At 30.3% G+C, this 20,313-nt stretch overlaps 1 protein-coding gene across 4 annotated transcripts in view; it reads right to left on the reverse strand.

Annotated features, from left to right (window-relative positions):
• Nucleotides 1-20,313, reverse strand: part of LOC136973769 (latrophilin Cirl-like) — a 119,261-nt gene that overhangs the window by 33,682 nt on the left and 65,266 nt on the right. For 2 of the 4 annotated variants that reach the window (XM_067268524.1, XM_067268522.1), the window contains exons 1-2: nucleotides 17,016-17,133; nucleotides 36-130 (exon numbers count right to left, since the gene is read on the reverse strand). In XM_067268524.1, the coding sequence (XP_067124625.1) occupies nucleotides 36-96 (61 nt within the window). In that variant the 5' untranslated portion in view covers nucleotides 97-130; nucleotides 17,016-17,133. Of the gene's footprint in view, nucleotides 1-35; nucleotides 131-17,015; nucleotides 17,134-20,313 lie in introns of those variants that run through there. The other 2 variants (XM_067268523.1, XM_067268521.1) reach the window with 1 other exon arrangement.

Genomic DNA, 20,313 nt, shown 5'->3' on the forward strand with positions numbered 1-20,313 from the left:
ATCTTTTTTTTTTTGCTTATTTTTTAATTACTCACCACCTCTTCTGGCTGCAACGGTGGTCAGCAAGCTGAGCAGTGCAGCCCACCAGCACAGCATTTCGTGTACGCCAATCTCACCCTCACTACTTCACCTGAAACGAGAAGAAAAGATGTAAGAGAAAATGCGATATGGGGAGGGGGGACATTACATCGTCGTACAGACTACAGAACGGGGTCCCGATCGGTTACCATAGTAACCGTAATTCCCAGGCGGATGCTTCTCCACCCATCTATAAACTATACCTGACAGGTACCAAAGAATCGTGGTGACAGAAACAAGAGAGATTTACTCTTATCGTTCGTCTAGTAGGTCTCGAACGAATGAACTGTAATAAAATCGAGCTCAAGTAAAACTGCGCGAGACCAGGGTAGAAAATAAATCAGCGACTTAATTCACCCCTTAATCACGTCTGGTTTGGCAACTGAGTCCACTGGGTTTAGTGACTCCTTCCTCTCCATCTCCAGACATTTTATTGAGGTGTTTTTTTTTCTTCTTCTTCTTCTTCTTTTATTATTATTTTTTCCTATTCTTAAGACACATTAAAACTACAGAAAGACCCGAAATTTATCAGAAGAAACGGGACATTTTCCGGATCGTTTAATTATCGTCTCACTCGAAGATATCTTTTTTTAAAAAATGTGAATTTCTGTTAAAACTATTTCTCTTTGGGAAGATTGATAATAAAAAAATAAAGCTCGACGACTCAGATAATAACATAGTTTGGGTGTGATATATGAGAATTTTCGACAGTAAAAGATGTCAACATCAGATACACTTCACCAATTGACGCTACTTAATTGATTTTTGGCTAAAGAATTAAGAAATAATTAAGTGTTATTAAGTAACCATTAATCATACTGACGTTAAATTGTGCTGAAGATATCTGGAGAGATGTTTATTGAACATCTCTTGGCAACAGGTGAGATGAGAGAGAGAGAGAGAGAGAGAGAGAATCTCGATGGAAACTTGAAAGAATTGCGTGTTTTCCAGTTATAAAAATGCACCCAAATGCTATTTTTTAATTATTGAATTTGTAATGGAACCCCTCAAAAGTCATCGTAACAATAAATTAAGTCTTAGTCATCGAAATGTGTTTAGATAAGTGTGTTAACAGTCATCTTATGTTACTAGAAAGATATGAGAGCAAAGTCCTCCCTTCGACATTTCGCACGTCGAAAACTATTACCTTTATCCAACCTTTGACCTTTGAACCGTAGGGAAACGTGTATAAGAAAGGTCTCCATAACATTAGACTAAGGAATTTTGATATCTTAACAATAATAATAATAGGGGGCTAAAAATAATCATTTCTACTTCTTAAATACGAGAAAGAAAATAATAAATAAATAAATGTAATAGAAATTTTGCCTTTTGTAATTTCATTTTAAAGCCGTTTCGTTTGCTAATATTTTAACATTACGAAGAGAACGAAAGAGGAAAAAAAAGAAAAAATGGAAGAAAGGTAATTGGAAATCATTCAAGAGCTGGATAATATCTAAATTCTTTTGGATGTAATTAAAACGATCATTCAAGCAATTTCAACAAGAGAATAAGGATGGGAGACAAACTTTTAAGTTCAACTATTCTAGAATTCATGGAAAAATCTCTCCCCTTTGGAATTCAACAAAGCAGCATAAGTAAAAAATGAACTCACGATACGGAATTATTAATAGGGGGAGAAGCGCCCTATTTTTCCAATCCACGTAATCGTCAATTATTCAAAACCCTCCCTGCGACACTTTCTACCTTTAAAAATATATAGTTTAGTGACTAGTTTCCAGTTTGGAATCTTAAAAATTCGACTAATATACCACAACTAAGTCTAGATGTAAGAGGAGTGTTGCCCTTTGTTCCTCTAACAAAAACAGCAGGGGGGATTGTTTAAGATGAACTCAAGATCAACATCATGCTTGCACTTTTCACCTTATTTACAATGACAATTATTTTATTATAAATTTAACTTAATAATTCATCTTAATTATAATTAAATGTACAAATTATCTTTAGACGAAGTACAGTAAATATATATATTTTTCTATACAGTTTCTCATGTAAAAAATAATAATAATAAAAGCAAACTGATGCCATTTTTCTATTGTAAATTGCATTATGGATATTTTATTTCTTAACAAGATTTATCTTCCTTAAATAAAATAAAAATCCAATTAAATTATTTCCGCCTTTTTCTTCTTTATTTTTCTTCGAATTTTTTAAGTAAATTAATTTAAAGATAATTAAGATAAATTTATATAAATTATATATTAAAATACAAGTTTACTTTATTAGATTATAGAGAGTTAAACGTAATGATATTTTTCATTAAGTTTGTGGAATAGAGAAGTGAAAAAATTTGTGATTTTTCGAGTTAAATTAAAATTATATTTTATTTAATTTTTTATTAATTTGCAGCGAAAGAAAGGAAGAAAGAAACCGCAATTTTCTCTTTCTTCTCTCGACTAAATCATTTAGATCCAATTAGTGAATGGTTAAATCTGAGTAAAATGTAAAGTAAGTTTGTACTTGTTGTGCTGGAAGAAGAATAAGTAAATCGTCGTATTCAGTCGCTAGCTCCCATGACAAACAATCTATCGAATTCCTATTCTGAAACTATATAAAAGACAAATCTCTACAGAAACAGAAACAAATCAACTGCACAATACCCATTTGTAGCCTAGTCTTACTATAGCTTGACATTGTCCAAATGGTTGCTTTGTTTTTCTCTTATTTTTTTCGTTGTAACGAATGTCAAAATCGGATGGTGATCTAATTTTCTTGTAAGATAATAAGATAATATAGTTTACGAATATTTACTGCAGCTGTTCGGAAATGGACCCTTTTTTTAAAAGCTTGATTCCCTCTTGTTTAACTTGTGAAGAAGTAGAGTTGATATGCTAACTCTTTCTTTTTTTTTTTTTTTTTTTCTTAATTCCTCTCCTGTTTGGAGAGAAATACTGCTATAAATAAGCTTCTCTACTACATCTTCCTTGGTTAAAGACGTGTAGCCAACTTCTTGGTTGATAGAGTTTTTGAAATTCTTGATTAAACTTGGATTAAATATTACAAGTGGTGATGTAAACAAGGTTTTTTTCCGATCTCTCAGAAGTTGTTGTTTTTTTTTTGGCTAAAATTAATAGAATAAAAACAACTTTCAGATTGTTAAAGTTAGTTTTTACTTTAAATTTTCGACTGTTCTTATTATTTTTTAGTTAATATTCAAGATTAAATACTCTCCTTCGACCGTATCGCGCTTAACTGTGAAAAGGTTCCTTCGTCTCTTGCGTTTTATTTACTGGAAACAACATTCAGATAAAAGAAGTGTAAAATTTCTTTCATTTTTAAAGATTTATATATATATATAATTTAATTTAATTTAACACGTTAAGGCCAAATAACCATGGCTTGCTTACACATCACACCAATTGCTGCTCATCTCACCTGCAGATTTCCCGAATATTCAGCATAAAAATTAAAGACGAACTAAAGTTTTCAGCTTTGTTAGCTGCTATTGTAACTAATTAAAGTATTTTTTGAACCACCCAGTAGTTTTTCCCCCCACTAAACCCTACTGTAAATAAGCTTACTCGACTCGTCTCGAGTTGTTGTTTACCAGAAACCATCAGCATAAAAACTGATTAGAGGGAGTTCAGAAATCGAAGAGGAGTCAGAGATTGACAGTATCTAACCAACCACAACGCACATTCGATTACTGGTGCCAGGATTATCCTTATTTGAGGATTATCCACGATGCGGACGTTCACCAAAAACTTTCAGCTCCAACTACTTCTTAGAATGGAATTGTGTGCACTTCTTTGTTTTTTTCTTTTTTTTTTATCCAATAAACTTCTACTAAAACTCGAGACAAACACGCATTGGAGGCATTGGAGAAGAGGCACGAATTATCGAAAATGTATCCATCCAAGATAATTATTCTTAAATGTAAATTGTACAAGTAGAAGATAGAAAGTAAATCGTAATTATATCTTGCTGATCGATACGTTTGCAGCATCTGTTTTTGTCTATCCAGTTCACACAGTTCATGTTTATTAATGATAAAAATATTCTAAGAGATTTAACAATGTAATACTTTACTACGACCCTAAGGCATGGGCCTGAAAGCAAAATTTCCTACTCGTATACGTGCCATGTAATATGAGTAATACGTGTGCTTCGTACAGTTCACGTTCTCTAAACGATTATTATCGAATTAATTGTTGCTAATGCAATTAAATACCTCGTTAAATATTGATATGCAACAGAGCTTGCTATAAGTGGTGCATCTCTTATGTACTTCACTATATAATAGTTTGAATAGAACGTGAATTTTAAATTTAAAAATTGCAATATCGATCTGTTAAGAGAAAGAGAAGACGAGTTATGCATGATTTATATACTGCATGATTTAAATTAAAAGGATCTTGTTCTAATTTATGTTTAATCGTCTTCATTAATATCGAAATATTCTGTTAATCTCTGTTATTTTTGAATGAAAACGCATCGTTTTATATTCAGCATACCTATACTCATGCTACGATTTCATTCATTTCAAATTAATTATCGATTTTTGCATGAAATAATCAAATTGCTTGCATTAGTTTTAAGCAAGCTTCAATAGGCATGACTCCCCTGCAATCATTTTCAATCAAATGCCAATGAATATGCTCTAGTTCAGTAAGTTTTAAGCAAGGATTAATGGGAATACTTCTTTGCGCTAATGTTATACAGCTGTCTGTATGTAAGTGCTTAATCTTTTAATATTTTTACGTGCAAAAATCAATTATTATATCATCCAGCAATAGTTAAACTATTGCAGGACTACAAGGATCAATAAATATTCTATTCTGCATTAATTTTACACAATTATCCTATCCACAGACGTGAAAATCCTCCAATACATTAACCAATGTCTCAGCAATTTTAAACAAGAAAGAAGAGATATTTCAGTTTCTAGCAATAGTTTCAAACACACCATCCCCCTCTTTGATCATTTTAAGCAGAAATCAATAAGATATAACTCCGAAATAATATTAAACAGATTATACTTCAATCGCTTTCAAACAATGAATCGATACGGTAATTTTATTATTAGACGAGTAGCCAAAGGGCATGACTTTCCAGTAATAATTTTCAAACACCCATCTACGGAGGAACTTTCCTTCAATAACACGCTCTCTCCTTGAATAATTTAAGCAACCGTCAAAAAACAAGTTTAATCAGCATCAATTTAAATTACCAATAGAAGCATCATTTTCATTATTTTCCAACAGATAGGGAGAAGACAGAAGAGATCTTTCCCATAAGAAAACACTAAATTTACTTTTCCATCTCCAACTTTCTTCACTTTCCAGCAAGTAAACAGAACTTAATTTTAAAAAAAGCACTCCAAATTATTGAATAGAAAAAGAAAATCAGTCTGGAATTTTAATTTTCATTACCTGCATTAAAAAAAATGCATGTATACGTAAGAACAATAACAATAACAACCTGCATACAAATATAAATAAAATTATATTTATAAAAAATAAATAAATAAATAAGGGGGGAGAGTATTGAAGGAAGAGTTGCCAATAGAAGGTATTAACGTACAAGCTTCATTTCATAATACATCCATGAATTATTCCAGTCTGTAGCCAAGTCTAATTAGTAGCTACAAGACGAAAATTTGCTAGAGGAAGTAAAAAAAGGGGGGGGACAGAAATGCTTCCAAAACAGCGTCATCTGCTGTAGACGAAAGACTCCTTTTACTACCCCTAACTTTACATGTCAATGAACTCGTTGTATTTTTAATGAAGCAAGAATAAACATGGTGAAAATGATGAAACGGGAGACGAGAAAATGCTTTACTCCTCCATTCAACTCCCCTCTTTTACACGTGAATTACCTAAGAACTGACTGAGAAAAATATCAAAAAAAAAAGATAATAATAAAATACACTAGTATCGTCTCTTTTTTTTCTATTTGAATATATTAAAAATTGCTACCTTTATGTTAATTTATTGCTGGTTTTTTTTTATTATTTCCTAAGCGAAACGTCGCGAGTAACTCCCGAGCACGCGATTGATATTAAGTTACTTTTATAAAGAAAATTAATAAATTTCTTTACATTCTTTTAAGTTTGTGGTTAAATTCTATTAAAGAAGAATTAAAAATATGTCGTACGTATATTTTTATTTTATTTTTTTTTTAAAGAATATTTTCGATTTAATTTAATTTTTTTTTTCCTCCTCCCCGCTTATAGAAAGATCAAAAGTTAAGTTTATACAGAAAAAGAAATAATGTATATACAGAAGAATATATTACATTTGAGAAAGAAAGAAGAATATATCTACAATTTTTGAAAGTTTTACAAAAATTTAATCGATCGAAAAATTCAATTGAATAAATTTTCAGAAAGAATAAAATTTTCATATTAAAAAAATACAATAATAATAATATAAAAAACGTATACTTTATAATTGAAAGCTAAAAAAAATAAATAAAATAATAAATTATATTCTAAATAATTAAATTTTTTAAAATGATATTCTCTTAACTTTACGAAAATTTGAATGAAATTATTCTAATTATTACGAAATTAAATTTATAATAAATGATAATAGTGATTAAATATAGTAATGAGTTTTAAAACTTGTGTTTTAATAACATCTTTCTCGAGTTTCGCAGTCACGAAGAGAGGAGAAATTTCGATAGAATTCGTTTAACTTTACTGCTAAATTTACTGTTAATTTGCTAAAAATGAAAAGAGTTTTTAAATTAAATTAGTTTTGAGAAAGTTCGGGTTTACCATTTAAGTTTTAGGGCCTGTTCGGGTATAGCCAGAACAGGATGGTAGAAAAAGAGGCTCGTTTTGTGAGCTTCCACTAAAAAATAAATAATAAAAATAGAGTGAAACAAAAGAAAATAAGTAAGGAATGATTCAGGAAGCGAAATACAGCAGGGTACACTTGTAATTTTACAGAACGGGCCTCCACAATTATGCCTTGAGGCCTCCTAAATAAATCCGTCTCTGGCAATATTTTAACATGATACAACTTTTGTATTGTGTAAAAATATTTGAGTGTCTATCAGGAAAATGTAACAATGCAAATTGCTACTCTACCTCATGACCTTACAATGGCCCCCCCTCTCTCTGTGAGGCCATCTCTCCCACAACAACAGGATAAATATACAGTACCGTATATATATACTTATAAACGTGTTACAGAGTAGAGACTAATGTTTAACACAGGAAGCTATCGTGTAAACACATTCGAGTATCGCGAAAATATGCAAATTTGCGAATTCTCTCTCATCTTAGCTCGATGATAATATCCAAAGCAACAATTAAACAACAGAAATTTTAATTTAATTTCGATCATATTCCCGGCCGCCATCTTTTCCTCACGCAACGATGTAGCAGGCTACACATCTTCAACAAATGTCAGATGACGTAATTACACAAAGATACACGTAATTGATTAAAAGCGTAATTTACAGAAAGGACGAACTAATACAGGAGTTATGAAGGCAAAAAAAATGTATAGAACGAATACGGAACGATGCCGTAAATCCCCAAACGCCTCTTTAACTCGATTATTACAAGAATGGAATATTGTGTTTATGCATGATCACATTAAATGGAGTCCGTTGTCCGATAAGCTTTCTGTAGAAGCGGTCGAGCATTTTGACGACTTAATCCAACAAGTCGACGCGATTTATCAACTAATCGTGTTAAAGGCATTAACATTTCGGTTGCATAAATTGAATTCAGAAATGATGATGTCATTTGCTTCCTTCTTCCTTCCATAAATCGCATTGAAACTCGATTATCAAACAATGTTAACTATGATAAATCGATTAGAAAACATTAAACGAATGGGAGAAAATCTTCTAAATGAGATTTAAACGAAACGTTTAAATAGTTTAACCATAAAATGTCGCTAAATTTAAACCAATAAACTATCTTAATACCCTAAAATTACGGCTCGTGGATGGATTTTTTTTTTCCTTACGTGTATACAGGTAAAGTGATAAAGTATCGGCCACTATTGGATGTAGTGAAGCGTGTGTATGACACTTTAGTAAGTTTTATAGGATAAGTTTAGCCAATTTGGTGCCGCAGTGTTTAGTGTGTTTTTTTGAAACGTTTAGCGAAGAATTCTATTTAGCAGAAGTCGGCCCTTTGACATAATAAACAGCGAACAGACATGCGATATAGTGGAGTAACGATATCGGGTCACGAACCTTCGGGGATGACATGTCTATAGGAATAAGCTTATAGGCGAGGAAGATTGACTACAGGGCCACTCCTATTTCCTATCTAGAATCAATTAGAATGGACTACTTCGAATGAAAACTCTTCCGGAGCCAATAAAATGGCGCCGTACACTTTTTACATTGTCCCAATGTAACCGAATGACTTTAGTGTTTCTAATAAATAAAACTTGAATGGCATCTCGTACAGCGAATGATAACACTCGATACATTTACACGAATATTTTTAGATGTAAATTTTTAGGAAATTCATTTTCTTCTCATTAATTAACTGCGTTTGGTTTTTACCATTCATTTATTTGTTCGCCAACTTTTACCGTCGCCGTATTCTGCTTAGCATATTTTATTAGCGTTGATATTTTTATTTAACAAAATAAATTTATTGAACTTGAATAGCTTCTTGTAGAAACTTCATAATATCATAATTTGCTCAGCATCAATAATCTTAACTGTAAATTTTGCTGAACGATTTGCATCTCTATTTTTGTATATTTCTCTTAACAAATTTGCAAAAGGAATTGGCTTATAGGCGAGGAAGATTGACTATAAGGCCACTCCTATTTCCTATCTAGAATCAATTATAATGGACTAGTTCGAATGAAAACTCTTGCAAGTTATTCATTCTTTCCTTGCAAATTTGGCTCAACGTTTGTTTCTTCCTCTCACATTTCGCTGAATATTTTCTTACAACAAATTTTGCCCGGCAGATTTTTAAATCATTTCTCGAAAAAAACACATAATAAGAATGAATGCAAAAACGTAGCAAATTTAATAAAAATTCATAGATCATACATCAAAATAAAAAAGAAAATTATTCGAAATTTATCATTCGACGATAACGTTAGATACAAGTCTATATATCCTAATTTACGTACTTCGGAAGAAAAATATTAAGATCTGCTGAGTCTTTTCCTACCGAAAAACAAAAAGCTTAAAATAAATATATTCGCGGTTACAATATCGTAAAAATAAGTTTATAACTCGTGTAAAAAATAAGAAAAAGCACGCACACACACAACACACAAAAATACATCTTTTACTGTTCCCACGACTTGCATCTTCCATTTTTCCAAAGCATCTGCTCCTAATATTTTTTATATAACCGCACATATGCGATTTTTCTGCATATTTTTTAGGGGGAAGAAAACCCAACGAAGTAGTTATTTTTGCATAAAATTTTCACGTTTATGCAATAACATAGAGATCGTAAAATTGTATAACCTTATGCATAATTTGCCTATCTATACTTTCTCATCTCGTAAAGTTAATCCTTATATTTTTATATACAATTTCGTAAAGTTGTTTCGATTCTAACTTTATGAAAAATTCATAAAACCTTTCTTTTTTTTCTTTCTTTCTTTAAATATATACATTTTTAAATATTAGGTTAAATTTACATTTAAATAATTAGATTGAATTATTCATGTTTATTTATATGTGTCCAATTAAACATGATTTATCGTGTAAGGTTACTCGGAATTGATGAATTAGAATAATGCTTCGTTCACTAACTCATCATAATGATTATTTTTTTCTTCTTATTATTTTTTTTTTTTTTAAGATAATCATTCCGGTTGGATAAAATTGTGTTTTATATGTGGATTTTATGCTTATTTTATGTATAAATAAATGCAAAAATAAAGTTTTCTGAAGTGATTTTTATGAATTTTAATAGTTCTCTGGGAATTTTTGAAATAATTTTCTTACAAATTTCAGACGAATTTTATCAAATGGATTTGTTTTCTTTATAAAATTCCAATTTTGAACAAATTTGGATTCGTTTCTTTGCAAATTTTGCAGAAAAGATTCGATTTTTTCCAGTCAAATTTGCCGTATTTTCATAAACAAACTGTGAAGGTCGGTTTCCCTGAAAATTTTGATTTACTTATAAACGAAAAAAAAGGGGAGGGGGGGGAAAATCCCAATAACTCTGAGGAACATAAAACCCATCTTAATCAGTTTCTAGCGATGTTTATTGCCTTGCTAAACTACATTAAAGTTTGATAAACCGATCAATGATTCGGTTGCAAATAACTTTATAAATTGCGAATAAATCCAAGCGAGTCAACTTTCAATTGACTTCTATAAAACTTTTCAACTGATCATCGAGCAATAAAAGCAATTTGAAGAAGACAAACAGCTATTTTCCCTATCGAGCTATTTTATCAGAAGCAGTTAAATAAATCTCATACTTTAATGTTACGTACGCCTCCATTGATAAAATATTGTCTCATTAATGGAAATCAAATGTAATTAAGTGACATTGATATGTTTCATTCGGCCTCTTACTCCTATTAATATGTTATGAATGGCTTTTATTGTCTTTATACCTTTCTCAAGAAAGATCATGGCGTTATTAATTCTATTTTTTTTATACGTATATATATATATATATATATTTTAGAGTTTCTTTCCCTGTAACAAATTGTAACATTAGCAAATCTTCATTCTGGTGATGTCCTTTCTTTCTCTCTAAGGTACCATACTAGGAAAGATGGATGTTGAAAATACGTCGCGAAGACGACCCCAATCCCCAACCAACAGTATATATTGTCGTATACGCTGTATTTTTAATGATGTACATGTCTTGTGGATGTGTTTGAATTTTTCAAGAAGCATCTACATTAATTATGTATAGACTTACAGACTCGGTTATTGTTTTCAAGAAAACACGAAAGAAATTATTTTATAAGCAATTTGTTCTCCAATTTTTTTCTTACTTTAATAAATTCTAGATCGAAAATAATGCTTTCTAAGTCTATATATATCTATATATATATATTTTATAAATATAATAAAAAATATCTAATTTCTTTAAAAAAAATTTGTTTTTTGTACACAGGAAACAAAAGATGTAATATGGTAATTTATATTGTTATCAAAAATGTTTATTTAGAATGTAATTTATTAAAATATACATTCTTGTGCTAATAAATATAAAATTAAGGGTTTTTTTTATTAGTAGAAAATGTCTCCTCGTAGATGCACTGAACAGTACTTATTTAATTAAATAAGAGTAAAAATAATTATATCTAACGAGAATTATAATCTGTATGAGCGTACGTATAAAATATAAAGTGTATTTTTATCGTAATCATGTATAGATTTTATATACAACACAGGAAAGTTCCCATTAGCATAAATAGCATTATACTTATAGGCAATTATACCTCTATATTTAGAGGAATAATTGCTTCCTACATAAACCTACAGAGGATTAAGATTAAAAATGAAAATTGTACATTAAAAAAATGAAAATATAATAAGAAAAACTCTATTTTTACTATAATCTCTAACCAAAAAAAAGTTGTAAATATTAAAAAAAAAGTCCCCTTGAGATACAGAAGAAGGAATTTTATAAGCAGCTGCCTTTCTAAATTTTAATAAAATGTTAATAAAATTTGCTTCGTATAATATTATAAATATATAAAAATTATCATAAAAATTGTTTTTGTAAATCCAAACAGCTCTCATGCTTCTAAAAACACTTTCTTAGTCTTATACAATATGACTTCATCTTTCTTTGTTATATGCATAACAGAAGAAACAACTCGAATTTAGATATTAAGGAAACGAAAAGAAAACATTCTATATATTATTTTAATTCTATCTTTTATTAAAATAAAGGAAAAATGCTTCAAAAACAACATTTTACATGCGTTAAAATATAGAAAAAATAAACCTAAATAACGTAAATTTTATTGTAATCCCTTATAGATTCAGTTGTGTGCATATTGCAGAAAGAATTTTTGTATTTGTAGATATGTATACATATATTTAATTTAAAGTAAAAAAAAAAAGAATTATTTTCTGTTTAAGATTTTTTTTTAAAAACATTTTCATAAACAATCTTTCCTATAAGAGTAATGGCTGAATACATAAGTCATATTGAAACTAACGTATTGGTTATCTGCCAGTCATATTAAAAAATATATATTATAAAAATAAAAATAAAGAAAAAAAAATGAAAACTACCCTTTTACGAAAACGTCGAGGGATTTTACTTTAATAATGGATGAAGGAGATCGATGCTCAATTTACTTCAATCTGAAACGTAGAGATGAAGAAAAAAATAGTAAAAACAACAGAAGCAACGTAAACCTATGGAGAAAATGCCGCGGGTACGGAAGATGAAAGTTAGATATGAAACTAAAAAATTCAAAAAAAAAATAATAATAATAAATTTAAAAAAAATTAGCTTCGGTTAATAATCTGTAACATCCTCACACCCATACATTACAATAAAAAAAAGCTTTCCTATTCCTAGCTAATCTTCATTAATGAATTAATTAAAGGTGAGTAATTAAAATTTGAATAATTTATTAATTTTATAAATGTTTAAAATAGCTAGAGAATACGTTGGTTTGAAGATATATGTAATAGTTAAAGTTTGTGTAGTCACATTAATTACAAAGATTTGCATACAAAGTAGTGAGGAGTAAGGTAAAGAAAACACATTTCCAGGATTGAAAACGGTCAGATCTAGTTTTAGTGTGAAGTCACACGTAAGATATTTTCGTTTAGAATTCGAATGCTCTGAATACTAAGTCATAGCATTAAGGGAGGGACAAGAAAAAAAGGTCTTTGTCGAGTACGATTGAAAGCTTGAAATTCATCTCTACAAATTCCGCGCACGAAAAGTTGAATCGATTCTTTTACTCAAGGAAAAAGCTCCAAACCAACTAAAACTGTTCTTATTGTCCAGTTTCAATATAGGGCTATGGTCGGCAATTGTTAAGAAAGGATAATGCATCGCAAAGATTAGTAATATGTTGTAATACCCTGTATTGAAAGAAGTAAGATGAATGCCACGCACAGGAACACACACACATATACATCCCTGAGCTTCGGTTATTGTTTAGGTTTCTAAACATAAAAGAAACTTCTCTCAATTCTTCAAGCTTAACTTCGACAATATGTTTAGACTATAAACAAAATTTTATATCTTAATATCAAAACTAATTTGACTTTCTAACCCCCTCCCTCTCTTTCTTATTGGGGCTACAATAAAGCTCAAAGGCTACGACATATTCGTCTTAATATTGTGAGAAATTTCTGCATTATCTATTTGATGTGGCAATTATTTCCATCTAAAAATCGATCACGGGATATAAAAAAAAAAAGGATTGTACACAAACTGACATCCATTACAACCCCAAAAAGGAAGGAAGGAAACGAGAGAGAAAAAAAGAACCTCACTATTTGCTTGGGTACCACCTCGGGGAGATACTCCACCCTAGTGTTGACTAAACGCTACTTTTTATACAGTAACATAACCCTTGAGGGGATTTTTATGGACAACAGGCGTGGCCCGAGTCAAACAGTGCTGAAAAAACTCCATCCCTACATCACAGCCAACGTCGTTAGCCAATGTTCTTTGGTGACTAACGTTCACCGAATTGAAGACTACATCTCGAATGACAACACCATCCACCAATGAAATTAGTGATAAGAGTAACCTTGCTGAATATATATTAAGTTACAAAGTAGATATGTGCGAGACTAATTCGTTTCGTTTTTTTTTACAAGCTAATGTATATTAAGATGGGAGTCTCTCTTTATGCTAAAGGGGTAGAAAAAAAGAAAATGGATATATTCTAACAAACAGCAGTTGCTTGGTAACTCGAGCATATTGAAATTGCAGTTTCTATATATTTAACGTGTCATAGTGACATATTGACCGTATTATGGGTTGCGTGTTTCAAAAATCGTAGGTACAGTACATATAAAAAAAAAGTTTTTTTCTTTATAGATATATTTTCTCTTATAAAATTGGTATAATGATATATAGGTATGACATAATTCAATCTCATTTTAACGATTTCTAAGTTATAAACTGAATTCGATCGGGGTGAGGAATGAATTTTTTCTTTGGTTCTTCTTTTAGTAAAATGCGACAAAATTCGATAATTTGATAGGGAATGAATGGAAAATCAATCACGTTGCAAATATAACAATAAATTTGGCTGAAGTGTGACAAAATTAAATAATGGAGTAGAATAAGACGAAGGGTTAGCAGCATCGATTTCGGTATCATACAATAAAGGAAGATTTCGGAGGAGAAAGCGCACCTTATCTTCAGATTTTCTTCTTCGTCTTCTTTTTTTTTAATACCGAGATTCAATCTATAATGGATTTTCTATAAAATAATATTTGACACTGATTATATCTCACGTCGTGTGATAACAATATTTGTGAATATTGATATGGAATCAGTCAAAAAAAAAAAATATCGGATAATGTAATAAAGAAGATATTTTCACGTTGGTGTAGAAGGTATGAGTATTTTGAAAGACGGTAGAGGAAGGAAAATGTTCGAAGTATTCGAAAAGTATAGAAGAAAGTGAACAAAAGAATGTAAAAAATAGTTTTATAATACGTTCAACCGAACGAAAAAATGTACAAAGTAAGATAACTTACACTTTTCTGTTCACTTTAGAACATATTATAAATCCATTAAACATCACGTAATCATAAAATAACTGGAAATGCCTTGTTTGTTTTAAAGCACTTAAAATATCCTGTTAAAATTTGAAAGAATCGAATTAAATATTTAAATGCCTCGTTTTATAAGGTACGACAGAATGCTAATATGTCTTTTATGTTTGAAGCTATCCTTAAGAACATTATATAGCTTTATTTATTATTTTCTACTCGTTTAAGTATATGCCTGTAAAAAAATGCATTAGCAATATATAAAGTAAGCTACATAGCAACGTAGTACATAAAAATTAAGCAGAAAACGTTGGAAACAATTACAAATAATCCTCAAATAATATAAAAATAAATAAGTTAAAAGTAATTTCTACTTTACTTCTTCTCGGAACCATAAACATAGTTCACAGTTATTGCTTTTAACAAATAAATGTAAGTCACACTTAACTGAAATCTGAGTGTTTCACTTAAGTGTGACTTACGTTTATTTGTTAAAAGCAGCTCATCAGCATCACGCAAATCATCAACACTCATTAAAATTGTTACAGAATTTTCTGAGTCTACGAATGGTTAATACAATACAGTGTACACTGTATATGTGATATTATATATAGCTTTTTTTCCTATCCGAGTAGTGTTTCTGAAGAAACGTTTTGTTTCTCGCTTTCAGGCAGCAATGTTGTTATCCATCGATCGTTCTCACTAGCGGTATGCACTTGTGTATGTGCGTATGTGGAGATATTCAATAGGTACAGAGCACTGACCGTGTCTTGTCATGTCATGCAAACGGACTCGCCCCGAAATAGAAGATCGATGGACAAAGACTATTTAGATGTACGATAATACAGAAAAGTCTCTTCCCTTTCTGCAAAGATATATTTTTAATTCTATAATTTGCGCCTCGTCTCGTTAATTCGATTACCAGCGGAGGTATACGTTACTCTTCATTAATGATGTGAGCCATACTTTTAAGTATGGTAGCCACAGGTCAGTTTACATGTTTGAAATTTAACTTAATAAGGTAGTTTTAACGATGATTACTAACAATGTCTTTGCGAAGCGTTGTCGTCCATTCTTATTCTACTATAAACGATTGTTGAGTGTAGAATGAAAATGTTGTCCCAGAGCTAAATCCCTTCGGGGGAATTGACGATAGATGGCTCTGTCAACGCCTATAACAGATAGTAGTCCCCTTCGTATGGACAATCAGACTATATTACAATGCCTGCGTTTGCAATCGAAGTCATTTGCAAATGTCATTTAATACGCGCTTTTTCAATTCTTTGTGCTTTTACTTACCAGTTTTTTTTTTTTATCGATTATATATGCCCATGTGTAATGACGATGTCCACAGATGGTAGATTACTAAACGAATTTCACTATAGTAAATTCGTTTTTCTTCTTTTTAAACTAGCCAATCGCAAACTCTCAATTTCAAACTGACGAATCGCAAAACTTGTATTTTTCAACAGTACAGAAGTAGATTTAAAGAAACGGAGAAGAAAGGAAAGGAAAAAAAGATACCAAAAGTCTATTTAAGACCTACTTTTCCGATCAACTGCACTTTATCAAATGTCACCACAAAATGACCAAACCCGCATCCTTCCAAAAGAGTTTTAAAAAAGAGGGAATTTCGAGAGTTTACCAAGTTTTGAAAGACGTGGATTACTCCTTAAGCCGTTCAGAATGGTTAATCACAATCAAATTTTTCGGTAAATTTAATAAGAAAAAGCAAAGTATATTTTAAAATATTTACAACTAGAGCTAGGTAAGAGTGTTAGGTAAAGATTGTTTATAAAAACATTTAACTCTACATACTTCACCGAATTTAAATTTTAAAATTTTAAGCAGATACACTTATCTCTGCGGGATATTCTGATTAACGACTGTTGACAAAGTTAAGTCCTGGCTTGCTCCGTTTTATCCTTTTATATAGAGTATTACAGGAATAATTTATGAATGTTAAGAGAATGTTCGTATGCTGAACTACAGTTTATTAAGTATTAAATCAGGTTTTTGGTCTTTATTCGCTTTAAAAAAACAAAAAACAAAAAATTCGCCATTCCAGACACAGGTTGACAAGACCAAAAGAAAAATAAATTATATATGTTTAAGACATGAATAAATATATTTTTAAAACTTTTAACTATTAAGTTTTTAAAATAACGAATTAAATATCTTAAAAAAAGCAAAATTAAATGAGAAAATAGCGAAAGAATTCGCGCTTCCCAAATAGTTTCGCTTAATAATAAAATCGATATTATAAATTAATATAATAAGTAATATCTTACCCGTGCCGTAACGAACTTCTCTATTGATTAATTTGTTGTTTATATTATATAATTTTTAAGTAATTATTAACGATACTAACAAAGATCGTTTTATCCACGTCCGTTCCGTTCCGTTGACAATCGCTCAATGAAAGCGAAAGCTGCCAGATAGACAAGTCAACGTTAGATTGCAGTCTGTGATTGGTGGGGACGGAATAGCGCCCTCTGTCATGCGCACGCATGTTTTATTGGGGTTGTGTGTACTGACGTTTTTGCAGACCACCCGGTCTCTCCTTAGGTGACAGCTGTGGATAAAGCGGTTGACCACATGGCGCGTCATTACGCCTTAGCACACATCTTTTAACACTTGTTCTGTATAAAAGACCCTATGCACATATTCCCTACTTATTTATCTTTTTTTTTTTATCATTCGAAAAATTTTCGAACTCTTCCTTTGTGTAACATGTTTTGAAGATGCTTTGATGCGTGCTTCTTTAGAAGTATGTTTGAAAAAAATCAAAAAAATAAAGAAAAAAATAGAAAAATGTTGAGCGACTTCTACTGCAACTTAAATTGCATTTACAGTTCTAGATGTTCCATGGGCGTTTTATTAGAAAATAAACTTATTCTGGAATGCTACAAATAGTTTTTTTTTTTTTTTTCTTCTTTCTTTTTAGAAAGTAGAGCATTCTCTGGAGGAAAGAGAAGAAAATTTTTTAGATAAAACAATTTATAGTTAGCTCTCCAACGTGTTAAGGAAAGGATATCACACCATGGCCATACCACATAAAGTACACTAATGAGATTTCACAGCACCATTGATTGATATAATAAATTCCATATATTATCGAGCATATTAGAATTTACGGTATGCAAGAGCATGGCTACACAAATTTGCAAAGAAACTAAACAAATTATGTATAGATATCACTGAAATACGAAATGATATAAGCCGTAGTTTTTAAAACGAGAGAATCAACACTTGGAACATTATGAAAGAAATTAGACAGGAATCCGTAGAGTGCTATAACAATAAACAGAAAGAAGAATATAAATTCTCTATTACTTAACTGGCAAAAATATTTTTAAAAATAGCGTCTTGTCATCGTCAACAAAATATCCGATATAACGTTAACGTAGTACACAGAAGCTCTTTTACGACAGATGAATGAGGCACACAATACTCTACTTATGTCGAAGGTACTCCCGGGGCGAAGAAAAAGACATTAAAATCCGTTTAATGTATCAGAAAGAAAAAGAAAAAAGAAAGAAAGAAGAGACTAGTCAGCGATAGTTAATTTATGATCTTCCCACAGCGTAAAGAACTTTCGATAATTAGGTCTACAAGTACTGAAGTAAATGACTCTCAATAAAATCGACTCAGATGGGGATCTTGTTTTTATCAACTGCTCTACTGTATATGGTTAAGGGTTAAACGTATAAATCAATATTTGTAAGAGTTCTATAAAGTATCATTAAAACACTTACACTTCTAGATATTTTGATTTTTAACGCTTGTACCCTCGAGCGATACTGAAGAGGATGCATTATCTGAAAATCAGAAAAGCGAACAAATTATTGGTTTTTGTATAGAAATAATGTTTCTGCTAACAAAATGTTTTATCGATAACAGAAGATTATCCCTTTGTTACGTTGGTAATCCAAAAGAAAAATCCCTATTCTAGGGGAAAAAAAAAGATGTTTATCGATGAGAAAAAAACGCCATTTTGATGCGTCATTCGATTCTTGTAATTCGATCTGCAGTTTGGGAATTTCAAAGAGTTAAGCCAAAGCTTTGTGATCGTCGACAGATTAATATTGTCTCAATTTACGGATTTATCAACTGGAAGATTATTATTATTATTATTTTTTTTTTTAAATTCTAAAAATTTTTAAGTAAATATTAAACAATTTTCTGATGGAGCAAACAAACGTTGAAGGATTATTAAAGCGAAAAGAGAAAAAAAATCCTATGATTTATCTCAAATAATCATTTCCTCTACGTCTAGTGTTATTAACTTATGAAGAACAAACATTTCAGATATATTTTTTTAAAGTAATATTTTCAACTTCTGAAAACTAAATGATAAGAAATGAACTCAAACTCTCCAAGTTTTAATGGATAAAATTGAAAATTATAAAAATAAAAATGTTTCTATCTGCAAAGAAAAAAGAAGAAAAAGAAACATACAAATTGAAATTTGAAAAAGAATTTTTACAGTTTAAATCATTTGTAATTGTTTGTTTAAAACATTTCGTTATATACAATCCATCTATCTCGCGTCGCTTCGAGTCTATTTAAATCAATAAAATATCGATAAATATTTATACAAAAATTTAAAAATATGTATATTTTTGACACGCAGATTATTTTTTAAACATCATCTTTACTTAATCGTAACGTAATTGCATATTTTTACGGCGATGCGACGCGACGCGACGCGCTCCCGCGACGAACACCACATTAATTTTACATCAACAATACTCGACTAGAGCTTATTAAAATCAATATTTTTAACTATAATCGCGTGAGTTGGAATGATAACTTGTCTACATTTACAGCCACAGAAATCAATTTTAAAAATTTTCAAAGACAAATTTTCCCATTTATAAATTACGACCCATAATTTGCATAAAGCGGATGGAGCGATTTAAATTCAAAGAAATCTATCCTAAAAGTGCGTCGCGCGTATGTTTAATCTTCTACTTAAATCGAAGATAGTATAAAGCCTGTAAGAAAACAAAAATTTCCTTCTTATTTTAGCCAAATAAAATGCAAACATCTAGTGATATTTTAGCCCATATATAGCCTATTTTCTATTCTATTCTATTCTATTTTTTAAATATATATATATATTTAAGGACAAATATAACTGCAATATTTCAATATTTTTTTGAACTTAGAAGCTTCTCTTGAACAGTTGACAGGTCTAGACTTGTCGTTCTAATCCTCTTTTCCTCAGCACTCTCTCTCACTCACTCTAATACTTTTTCCTGATATCAATTGGTTTGGCTTATCCAAGAATTCTTTGCAAATATATATATATATAAATTTTTTTCCTATATTTTTTGAATTTTTCTGCACTTTTTACTTTCCGTTTTCAGTTAATAAAATTGCCTATTTTTACAGCCAATCTCTATTCAATAGAAATTCTATCCGTCTGTATGGAAAAATATACAAATTTTCAACTTTATTTTTTTATTTTTTTATTTTTTTGTTACTTCGTCAGCAGATTTGGAGAATTTTTTTAAAGGGGAAAAAAGAAACGAACTACAATTTTTTTTCTTAAAAAAATAAAATAAAATACTGTATATAGAA

The sequence above is a fragment of the Centruroides vittatus genome, unplaced genomic scaffold, assembly GCF_030686945.1.
Source record: "Centruroides vittatus isolate TY-2023 unplaced genomic scaffold, ASM3068694v2 contig_329, whole genome shotgun sequence".
Lineage (NCBI taxonomy): Eukaryota > Metazoa > Arthropoda > Arachnida > Scorpiones > Buthidae > Centruroides > Centruroides vittatus.